At 41.6% G+C, this 12218-nt stretch overlaps 1 protein-coding gene across 1 annotated transcript in view; it reads right to left on the reverse strand.

Moving 5' to 3' along the window:
- Nucleotides 1-3940: 3940 nt before the first annotated feature.
- Prdm5 (PR/SET domain 5) overlaps nt 3941-12218 on the reverse strand; it is a 154651-nt gene continuing 146373 nt past the window's right edge. Inside the window, exons 14-15 of the mRNA XM_051152244.1 lie at nt 10182-10286; nt 3941-4253 (exon numbers count right to left, since the gene is read on the reverse strand). Of these exons, the coding sequence (XP_051008201.1) occupies nt 4089-4253; nt 10182-10286 (270 nt within the window). The 3' untranslated portion in view covers nt 3941-4088. The remainder of the gene's footprint in view (nt 4254-10181; nt 10287-12218) is intronic.

Here is a 12218-nt window from a genome sequence, read left to right on the forward strand (position 1 = left end):
AGTGGGTGTGTACCCTAGGGCGTATATCCTGGTCTAAGCCTGGAGTAGGAGGGCAAATCTGCCAGGGTGGAGAGCTTGAACGTGTTGTGGGAGGGGCTTGTGGTTTGGGGTATAGACAGGGTGATTCCTGTTGAAAGCTTAGAAATCAGTTGTGGAACAGGCAGGGATGGCCAGACTAGACCAGGACACCGGTAGTAGGGCCTGGACCTGGTCCAAATAGTTGGGGAGGATAAGATAGACACACCAGGCTACTAGCTAAGGATATGCAGGATTTGGCTGGGAAGAGGCTGAATGTGGTATACAAACATTATTCTTTCTAACCGTACTGGGGATTTAACCCAGGACCTAATGCATGCCACACAAGGGCTCTAGCCCTGGGTTACAAACCTGGTCTCCCTATTACTTTCAGTTTCAGATAAGGTCTTGCCAAGGTGAAGTGGAATTCACTCTGTAACCTTGGCAGTCTTGAACTCAGCACCCTTCTCTTTTAGTCACCCAAGGAGCTGGGATTACAGGCTTTCCTCTGGGTCCAGAAAATAATGTTTCCTAAGCCAAAAATAACTAAGGCATAATGCATGAGCTTTAATACTTTAAGTAATGCTTGCGAGCATTAGGTTTGGTTTCTCAGAGAGGCTGGGGTGCAACATATATTAAGTCTCACTGGGTCTTGGTGGTGTTCCTTTTTATATGACATGACCCAGAATAGAAGAGAAGTGCATCAAATGCCCTGTGTGATTGCCAAGAGACCAATATGTCTTGGCCTTAGAGGCACTCTCTAGCCCTAAATATACTTAGATGAACACATGAAGTTTGAGGCCTAGGGGTAGTGACTATCATATTTCAATCAAATAATTTAAAGTATTCACATGAATTTTACCAAACACCTATACTAGCTAAACTAAGGTAGAGCAAAATGCACACACCAAGCCTGGTAGTATTCATATATATATATTTATTATAGGTTTATGATAAAAATGCTTTTAGTGTCCTGCTATTTACATGTGCTTCCTTTACATACACTTTGGTGTATTTCCAAGTGTGTCGTGAGTTTTCACAAGCAGTCTATAGTTTTGTTGACAGAAGAGAGAGTATCTCTAGTACCAGCCCTCCCTCTTTCCAGATGTGAGGGAGTAGTAGAGCATGAAATCTAATGCACTGTCAAAAATGATTCCCCAACACACAGCGTTATAGGAAATAAGTTTCATGAAAGTAGCATTTTAATTATTCTGGGTAACCTCAACAATTAATTACCAGTGAAAACATTTCTGTAGCAGCTGTTGGTCATGTATAAACAAACCAGGTCCTACACAGTGAACCACAACAGAAATAAAGAAGGAAAGGAGAAGAAAGGGAGGGTGATACATGCAAGAAGAACGGGGAAGGGGAACACAAGCCAATGCTCATGAAACAAACTCAGGATACACAGCTGTCATGAAACTGTGAGACTAGACAAGCAAGCATACACGGCTATCGGAACTTGCTCCAAATCTTTTAAAGTCCCTTAGTCCATAGGAGCCTGAATGTTTGGTTGCTACCCGAGAAAGTTTCTGAGCCTAAAGCTTTCACAGGAGCAAAGACGAAAAGAACCCACCAAGCTGGAGCCCTACAGTCCAGCTTCACTGTGCAACCCACAGGCTATGACTATCCTTAGCTATGTTTAATTTCTCAATCAGCCTAAAGAATTCTCAACTTAAGTCACAGTCTACAGAGGCTACTATAGCCGGAACTCTATATAAGCAATTGTCTTCTGAGTTAGGGCGGGGCACATCAATAGTCTTCTAACGTACTGGTTTGGTTCCAGTCTTTTGAGGATGGTGCTCTGGTAGGTACTTCTCATGTATCAGCCTGCCACAGGGTGAGGACAGCAACCTTGCCCTCCCCACTCCCTTCCGGGCCGTCCCCCCCCCCCACAGTTTACAGCAGCGTGACGACACCAGGGTGTCAAGTGCTATTTCCTCAGCTGCCTTGTGAATCATGACCATGACCGTGAGATCACACCAATCTCGTGCTTGGTCTCCCTTCCAATTTCACACCCATTCCATAATGAGGATCCAAAATCTCACCCAGGAAAGGGAGCATCTTAAGGACAAGCGGGCATGTTTAAACAGCACACACCACTGACCCTGAGAGCTGCTCTGACTCAAGCGATTGAGCACACTGATGAGGTGGGAAAGAGTTCAGTTCTAGGCACACTGTGGAAACAAACAACACAATGAAAAACAAGACTAAACTTTTCACAAAATACAGTCTATAATTTCAGATAGAAAATAGTACATAGCCATATCCAGATATTTTTTTAAATTTATGATTCCAGGACCACCTCCCCTCCATGTGGGTCTATGTTAAAAACCTATTTTAAATATTTGAATATGCTATTCAATGTATTTTAATTATATTTACATCCTATTCTCCTAATGTCTCCCAGATCTACATCGACCTCCCCATCCCTTCCAACTTCATATCATCTTTTTTTTTTTTTATCTTTTAAAAATAACCCAGTGGGTCCAGTTTGCACATTGCTCACGTGTCATGGGTAGGTCCATTCACTGGAGTACAGCTGACTGTCTATACCCTTAGAGAGAACTGATTATCATTCCTTTGCGAACCATGAATTGTCAGTAGGTCCTCAGCAGGGGTTGGAAGCTGAAGACCTTCTTACATCTCTATGCTAGGATGTGCCTACCTTTATCTTGTGCAACAACCACAAGGCAGGAAGCTCATGAGTGTAGTGCCCAAAGGCACTGTTCCAGTCTAGTCTTCCCCAGCTTTTGGTTCCTTACAAGTTATCTTAGGAACATTTCAAGCACATTATCTTCAAAGGCTTTAAATGTCTATAGTCAATCTCTGTATTTCTTGTTACTCTAAACTAAGATGCCTAAGTCATTAGGTAACCATTATCCTAACCCCTCACCATCAAATGACTTCCTTTTAATTAATGTCCCTCTATTCAGAACAGGCTCTGACCACACAGGTCCATGATCTAGGCTTCTTTTTATTGTTCAGTATATCATCTCATTATTATAGTGTATCATCAGGCCTTGCTTATTGTAACTGGCTGTCAAATAACAATGAGAAGACTTATATTTTTACATTCCAAATTTCTAATTTCCTGGGGTGACTGAGGATAATTCAAGAGTGTTCTGAGAATCACATCAGAAAGACAAGGCTCTGAGGACTGTTGTATCTGCACTGACAACTCATGCAGGCCAGAGCCATCTCCGCATAAATGAGTTGTTGATGGGCAAATGACTTTGATTCTGCTTCTAACTGTGTTTGCTTATTATTGCTAGTGTCTAAGGATGGACACTAAAACTCAGAAGAACCAGAATGATAAAAATTCAACATAGCAGTTATTTTTGTGTTGTCTATATGAAGAATTTTGACACCATGAACACAAACAACTGAATGATGCATACAAATAGTTTGTTCCGAGGATTCTCCAAACTGGACGATATTCTATTAGAAACTTCAGTTCTCAAATGTCTCTTAGTTTTAAGGTAATTGTTAAATGGGTCTATTAAATAGATTCCCAAGTCCTTGGGTAACCAACTCCTTATCTGTTTATCAAATATTTTCATGCCTGAGATTTTGAAAACATATGGTACTATTATATCTGCAAAGAAGGACTTGCATGTCTGATTTCTGTCTGAGTTACTAAGAACCAACTGCAGTGCCCAGTATTTGCACGTCAGTACCCCTCAACACACACACACACACACACACACACACACACACACACACACACACACACACACGTAACACAAATGCCTAATGTTGAAATATGTCAATAATCTTCATGAAAGGAAATCAAGAGCCATAACTCTGTATTTAGCTTTTAATCAGCCAGAACACAAACATAACCTAAGGATTTTGTAATCTACAAAGTATTATTTTTTTTTCACTTGAATTTCTTTTTTGTGAAAGTAAGATTTTTAAAAAATCCATCTCTAAATTCCAAAGACAGGCAAATAAACACTGTGAGATCAATGCATTGCTGTTGGCTACTTCTCTTAAGCTGATCAGGTGAGAAGACTCTGGGATTCATATTAGAAGTCCTTTCACCCGGTTTGGTTCCTTGACAGCTACCATTAGCTGTCAGTTACACCGTGGATATTGTCCATATGCACTTTGAGGTAGTCATTCCTAGTAAACTTCTTATGGCAAAAATGGCACTCTGCCATTGGACGGTTGGGATTGTGAGTCATCTTGTGTCGGATGAGCATTTTCTTCAGGCTAAAAGCCAAGTCACAAACCTAGAAAAGAACCAGACACTCCATATTTATAATGACAAACCAGTCTGTCATGTACAAAGTATACACTATGAAAATTCCTTCTATCAAGTATGTGCTAGTGGGCCTAAGGACAAACACTGCTCTCACAGTAAATGGAATTTCACACTCAGAGATGTTAATTACAGTTCTCAAGTGTCACTTGCATTTAACTACATGGCTTACACCATCCTCAAGCATTCTTTCTTCTCCCAGCTCTGGACTTAAACAATGTCAGAGAAACAATTTCCTAGGAACATACCTTCCTTAGCATAATAAAGTGTATTTACAATTCACAACAACTCCTTAAGTGCTGTGATTTACAGCCTGGATGACATCTCTCCACAGGGCATAAATACACAAGACAGTTTTTATATGATGTTTTCAATTTAGTTCCACTTGAGATGTGACTGGCTACCAAGGCTTTAAGAGTTATAGCCACTTGTGATGTGATTGGTTAGCAATGTTTTAAACATTATAACCACTTGTGGTGTGACTGGTTAACAGTGCTATATGCATTGCAATTCAAATTTACTACCCAATATTCCATTTCCTTCTTTCTTCTTGCATATATCTTGTTTAATTAAGTCATATAAGCAGTTTATTTCACATGACCTCCAGTACACTGTAGCCTGGCTTAACATCCCCATCAAACAACCAGGTAATAAAAAGTACACAGTAGCAACATGTAAGTAAGATGCAATAACTTAAGTCATAGAGGGCAGTCAAGTGAGATTCAAAGTCTGATGTTATGAAAAATTTTCCATTTCCACTTATAGTCTTCAAAGCACAGTTGTTTGAAAATAATATCTACTTCAACAGTACAGAAATAACGTAGGAACAAAAGGCATAATAAATACCAATCAAAGAAGACTAAAGAAAGCTGGGATTCTGAATGAGGCTTGCGAAGAAACTAAAGCAAATGAGAACTGTGTACACTCTTCTTTATGGAGGAAGGAAACTTTTCTGTCACAGCAACTACTAATGCAGAAACATATCAGACCTGAATGTGGCTGGCAGCAGGAGCCATTGATGACGATGCATTTTGATTTATACAAAAGTCCCTGGTACTTGAGGCACACTGCTTTCCAAGGAGATCTGTCCTTGCCCAAACTTTGCTATGCCCTCTTTAGCCTTTTTGTTGTGCTCAAATCTAGGTCTTTAAATGAAGGACATGTCCCACTCTGTCCCATTTCAGATGATTTACCCACTAGGGCCATTTGGCCATCAGCTGGCAAAATGGCAGCTGGCAAAATCAACCTGTAAGGCCACCTGGCCAAGGACCAGGTAATTTACTGCAATGCTGTGAGTAACGGTTCTTGGAAGAAAGCAAGGCCTCATGGGAAAGTATGGTGGTCTATGGGTTTTGTCTATAAAAAGCCCCATAACATATTTTAGGGCTGCTCATCTGGGAAATTCCAGGGAGTGGTCCTGACCAATGTCCATCTCTTAGTATTTAATATTTAATAAATCTTACTTCAAATTTGGCCCAAAGTGGTGGAATTGGTTTTTCTCTGGCAAATCTCAGGACTAACAGAGGGCAGAGTCTTTGTAAACTGCGTTCACTCATGCCTCTTAAGTATTTGGTGAAGAGCCAGCATGGAATTTTACACGGGAAAGTATCCCTTTTAACTGCAGTTCCCTTGCCAGTGAAGTGACAATAATGTTGGATTCCTTGCAGGATTTAAGATCAAATGTAGTCTAAAGCTTATGCAAATTGGTGTTATATTGTAGACACTAACTAAATGTTAGGCAAGTGGTGCCATCAGCACACTGGAAAGCACTGACTAAGGAGGAGCTGCCACAAAGAGGGACTTGAAAGAGCATAGCTATCTGAGTGGTGGCCAGACATGCCTGCCAGGTGAAATTCTCTGCTGAATGTACTCAAAGCAGTCTTTATATTTCCTTCACAGCATTTACCCTCAACCTAATGACCAATCTGTGTCATTGTCCTAGATGTATTTCCTTACTATCATAAGGGACTTTAAGGCACATGTCATTAATCCATAAAATATTAGTTGAATTTATAAAAATAAAATAATGGTAGGTGATATGAGAAAAGGGAAAAGATACACATATGTATATACATATCTATTTTATATCTATCTATCTGCATACATACATACATACATACATACGGGGACTCTTGTGAGCAACATAAGTACCTCAAAATTGTGAATAGTTCAAAGAAATTAAAGCATGTTTTCACGGAAAGTACCTTCATGTGAAAGAGGTACCAACTTGTTTTATACTTGTTGGTGATCGTTTACAAGATAAATGTAGAATTCCTTGTCATGTCCTATTTCTCTGGTCCTTCCTGTGAATCCAGTGACAAAGTGAAGAGAGCTCACCCACAACACTTGTAGTGTTGTTTTTTTAAACAAAAATAACTTTGAGTCAATTGCTTTCAACGGTGGAAGCCTTCAGTTCTCTAGCAAGCATGACCCTGCTCTCCACTCCTTCTCTTTGACCATGCTCCACCTCCTTCACCACAGGATTCCTCACCCTCTGTAGCCTCCAACCAGCCTGTTTGCTCTCCTGAAATGCTCTTATCCCCATAGCTGACTCCTTCCCATCTTTTACGCTAAATAGGTAAATAAACACAGAGAAAATACAGAGACAACATAAACACAGATAACACTTTTCTAACTATTCCTTCAGAGTTGCTTGGCTTTATACTTTTCCTTTGCAGTCTTTTTCATAAATGGTAATAAGTATTTATCAGTGTTTATCGACTTAACATTATACGCCTTAAGTGAGCTCTACACTGACTGAGGGGAGTGCCATCTTGTTCTCTTGTCCATTTTGTGCCACACATGGCTCTCACCATTAGCCAGGATGTCCTTTTAGTGACTTCTTCACATTGTTTCCTTACTTCCCATAGCTGTACCCCTGAGTAGCTATTAGTATGGCATCCTCATTTTCACAGAGAGAAATGGAGGTTAACCAGATTTCCAGGGAAAACAAAGTGATTTCTAGAATTGAAGCCAGACAGTCTGCACTCAGTATATACCTCTTCCCCAGGGCAAACCCCAGTATGAACTGAAGCTTCTCACGTTAAGTTGAGCATTGTGAACGGACTGTTCTTTCTCCTATTTGTCTGGCTCATACCATTTTAAGGAACAAGCATGACTTTGAGAATGTAAATAGGATGTCCAACTACTTGGGCTCATGCAAGTCTATGTGCACAGTCCCCATGGGAAAGTCTCAGCAGTGGCAACCGGAATGTAAAGGAAGCTGAGCAAGATGATGAAGCTGTGGGTAACGGCTCAGAGAACTAAGGAAGTCCAGAGCATTCACACAGGAGAGGAGACTGCTCAGCAGAGCATTAGATGTCCCTGGAGAGCGCCTGATGTCACACTTGTGAGCCCAACTACATAGATGTGAAAAGATTTGCATTCACTGGCTTAAATATAGCCATTAGGGGAGTCTGAGGATGCTCAGAATAAATCAGTCCAATGCTTGGTCACTTACTGTCATGCTGAAACGAAGAGAGGCCAGTAAGAGAGTTAAAACTGCATAGCAGAGATCCAGCCTTTTCCTTTTTTCCATCAGGGATTCCCAACTCTGTCCTGATTTGGTACAAATTCAAATACCCAAACTGGGAAAGCATTATTTTTCATGATTACTCAAAGATAGAGCTGGACTGACTTTGTTTTAGAATAAAGTGAAACAAGATGTTAAAAAAGGAAGTTCTTTCAGAGTTGGGAATGGGGATTCTATATAAATGTCATTTAAAAAAATACTTGATGAATGCATGTGCCACTTGATTTAGTAATAAAATGAAAAAAGGACAGACTATCTCTGGTAGTCAGTAGTCTAGGATAAATACTTGTAGGGACATTAATTCTGTGCCAAAAGAGGTACAGACGTGAGCACACTCAACGGCTGGAAACGATTGGGGTAACTGTTAAGAAGTGGGGCCACAAGACAGGGTTGTGGAAGGAAGTGCACAGTGGGGATGGAGGAGGGCTATCTCCTAGGAGAGGACGAGACTGCAGAAAGAGAAGACAGGCAGGGACCTGGAGCTGTGCCAACCCTGTTTACTTGAAGGAAGAATGGTTTAGAGGTTATTAGAGACAAGACTTGAAAAGAAGCTTGAGGTGAAGGGCGGAAATGAACTCTGAGGATCTGAAGAATCCTAAAGGGAGTGGCAATATATCGTTCATCCGGTAGGAACTTCCTGGAGCATTCTAACGAGGACTAACACCAGTGGGTCAAAAGCTACAGCCAGGGAGGCCTATTTCACGTTCCTTTCTAAGCTGGCAATGATTTGGACGTGGCTTACGACAGTGGTTCACTCATTCAAGTATTCCTTCTTAAAAATACTTATAGCATGTTTAGTTCAGTCAAGTAGATAAGTGGATTTTACTTCATAGTTTGTCAGATTATAAAAGTCACTTAAGAAAAAAGGAAAATAACAACAGTAACGCAACAGTCCTATGCGACATCAAGACATTGAATCAAATAAAAATAATATTAACAAAGAAAGTTATGAACTAATGGATCCTGCAGATGAATTCTGCCAAAGAGAGTGACAGCAATATCTCCTTCCTGCAGTGAGAAGGGTACTTCAAAACTTATTATCAGGAGTTAGCGTACCTTGTCACCAAAGCCAGGTGAAGATAGTAAAAGAAAGAAAAGTAGAGATCAACATTTATGGATCAAGATGCAAAAGCACACACACACATACACGTGAAACGATTATATTTAATGTAATCCTATTAAATATTTTAAGTCTGCACTTCTTGTAGGCAGGGTGCCTATCAGAGCTGTCCTCTGAGAGGCTCCACCCAGTAGCGATTTGGAACAGATGCTGAGACTCACAGCCAAACACCGGGCGAAACATAGGGAGTCCAGTGGAAAACTGGGGTGAAGGATAAAAGGACCTAGAGTGGATAAGAGCTCCACGAGAAGACCAACAGAACTAACAAACCAGGGCCCAAAGGGGCTTGTGGAATCTGAGGCACCAACCAAGGACCATGCATAGATTGAACCTAGGTCCTCTACATAGATGTAGCCAATGGGCAGCTTAGACTTTATGTGGGTCTGATAGTAAGGGGAGCAGGAGCTGCCTCTGACAGGGACTCTGTTGCCTGATTTTTGATCCCTTTCCCCTGGCAGAGCAGCCTCACCAGGCCACAGGGGAAGAGGACATGGTCAGTCCTGATGCGAATTGATAAGCTGAGGTGGGTGTGTAGGGGAGACTCCTCTTTTCTGAGGAATAGGGAAGGGGGTGAGGGAGAGGGTGAGACTGGGAGGAGAAGAGGGAGGGGACAAAGGCTGGGATGGAAAGTGAATAAACAAATAGATTAATAAAAAAAGGAAACAGCCTAAAAATATGATTCTAAGCCATGGCGAAGTAGGGTTTATTTCAAGATCACCATGTCCCCTGGAGGGGGAGACTTGGTGGCATTCAGAGGAAGGACAGCAGGTTACCGAGAAGAGACTTGAGACCCTATGAGCATATACAGGGGGAGGTAATCCCCCTCAGGAACAGTCATAGGGGAGGGGAATAAGGGGAAAAGGGGAGGGAGGGAAGAATGGGAGGACACAAGGGATGGGATAACCATTGAGATGTAACAAGAATAAATTAATAATAAAAAATTTTAAAAAAGATCACAATGGTAGTTCAAATAAGAAAACAAATAGGAACATGGCACACTAGTAGAACAAAGAAAAGGACAAAAGCAGTCATATGCATGCTGAAAAGGCATTTGATAAAATTTTAGAATTGTTTGTTGGTTTGAAAACAAACACCGAACAGAAAAATTTCATCAACATAATTGAGGGTATTCATTAAAAACTCAAAATTAACACTGTATATAAGGCTTAAGGACCGAAAAAGAATGGATCTCTAACAGAAGCCATATGAAAAATCTATTTAAAACAGATCTAAGACCCCCAACTCACATCACACTGAAAAGGCTTCTCTCCTGTGTGCGTCCTCCTGTGCTCGTCCAAGCCTCGCTTCTGGCTGAAGGCCTTGCTGCACTCTGAGCACTGGTATGGCTTCTCCTGAAGGCAAGGGAAGAGAGCACCAAGGATGTCAGTGAGTGAGTGACCGCCTGCTGAACCTCCGCAGAAAGGTGAGTGTTCCTCAAGATGTGCAGGTGCTGCAGCAAAGGCACAGGGTGAGGGGAGGAGTTTCAAAACCTCACAAGAAATACTGATAATCTGTTTCTGGACATTGTGATCTACTAGTTGAAAGTGAGTGACAAGGGGAAGACAGGGATTTTCCTCCACTAAAACCTTGATCTGATCGGTGTGACCCAAATTTTAGTTATTTCGTTTAGCCTAGAGGCACCTTAAATTTTTACGGTGGATTTTGCATATAGTCTCTTAAGAGACCTGAAGGCCCCTCAGCTAGATGATGCAATTGCTATAACCTCTGACTTGAATATTTCAGCACCAAAATTTCCAGGTAGATTTGAAGATAAATTTTACAAGTTAGAATTCACCTTTGATTGATGTATGTCTTAATCTTAATTACCAAATGTTTTCTTCCTGGTATAGAGTTCTTTTTATTACATTGAAATAAATATTTCTAAGTGAGATTTACCTTGGTTTTCTGGCATGGGCTCTTAAGTATGTATCTCCAAAGGAAGAAAAGGGCCCAAATTAGTCACCTAATGCTCCCCTTTAGAAAGACGCCACTCGATAGCACAACAGAAACCTGAGGAGAGCACATGCTGCAAATTCCTGATCCTGCAGGTTTCCTAAGTGACAGGCAGAAACGAATAGTTACAGACAACCGGACAAACCAGGACAGGGAGAAAAAGATCCCGCAGCCCTCTTCCTGCTAACACATTACTGTTCATAACCAGCCTCATTGTTAAAGCATCAACCTTAACTTGTCAAGCACAGGTAAAGAGAAGCCCAAGTGGCTGATGCTACAGGGTACCATATGCGATGCTAGGAGAGATGTGGTCCTTACGCCCTTCTCTGATAACTGTGAGGCTTCCCTGCCCCTGAAACATTCCTGAGGATAGGTAGCCCTCCCCTTCCCCTGCAGCAGGAATCCATGCACATGACCAAGGGTGCAAGAGAATTTAAAACTACCTCTCTAATTCACTCTCCCTTAGGTTCTGCCAGGACTGTGGAGGTTAAGACAGTTACACAGAGACTATCAACAAGGAACCATATTGCAGTAAAATCTTAGGAAGCTATAAGACCCTTTGACTTCCATCAAGTTAACAGACTTGAGGCTGAGTGGTCCCTTACCTTCACAAGGATATAATTGAAGCAATTTACAGGTTGGACTATGTAAGCATGTTCTCATACCATTTGCTATGATTTGGGCTAAGTTCTCCATAAGGGCCTGCGTGTTAAAGGCTTGGATCCCTAGCCTGGTGCTGTGGCTCACGCCTGTAATCCCAGTACTCGGGGAAGCAGACGCAGGCAAATATTTCTGAGTTCGAGGCTAGCCTGGTCTACAGGTTGTGTCCAGGGCAGCCAAGGCTACATAGAGAAATCTTGTCTCGAAAAACCAAACTAAACAAATAAATAAAAATAAAGGTTTGGTCCCAATTGCTGGTACTTCTTGGGGGCAGTGGTAGCTGATGGAATGAACTGAAGGGCTCTGCTTTCTCTCTCTCTCTCTCTCTCTCTCTCTCTCTCTCTCTCTCTCTCTCTCTCTCTCTCTCTCTGTCTCTCTCTCTCTCTCTCTCTCTCTCTCTCCCTCCCTCCCTCCCTCCCTCCCTCCCGTCTCCCTCTCCTCTCTCTCTGCTTCCCAGCCACCACTTGGTAAACAGCAGCCTTTACCATATGCTCCATGTGACAAGCTCAGAGCAGCAGGGTCAATTGACTAAAAGCTCTAACACTGTAAGCCAGAATTAACCTTTTCTTCTTATAAGTTGATTCTCTCAGTCATTTGTTACAGTCACAGAAATAGTCTTATGCTTGCGAATGTCCTGTCACGTTTAGATAAGAACCTGCTCATGGCATGTC

Source organism: Acomys russatus, chromosome 10 (assembly GCF_903995435.1).
Source record: "Acomys russatus chromosome 10, mAcoRus1.1, whole genome shotgun sequence".
In the NCBI taxonomy this organism is placed as follows: domain Eukaryota; kingdom Metazoa; phylum Chordata; class Mammalia; order Rodentia; family Muridae; genus Acomys; species Acomys russatus.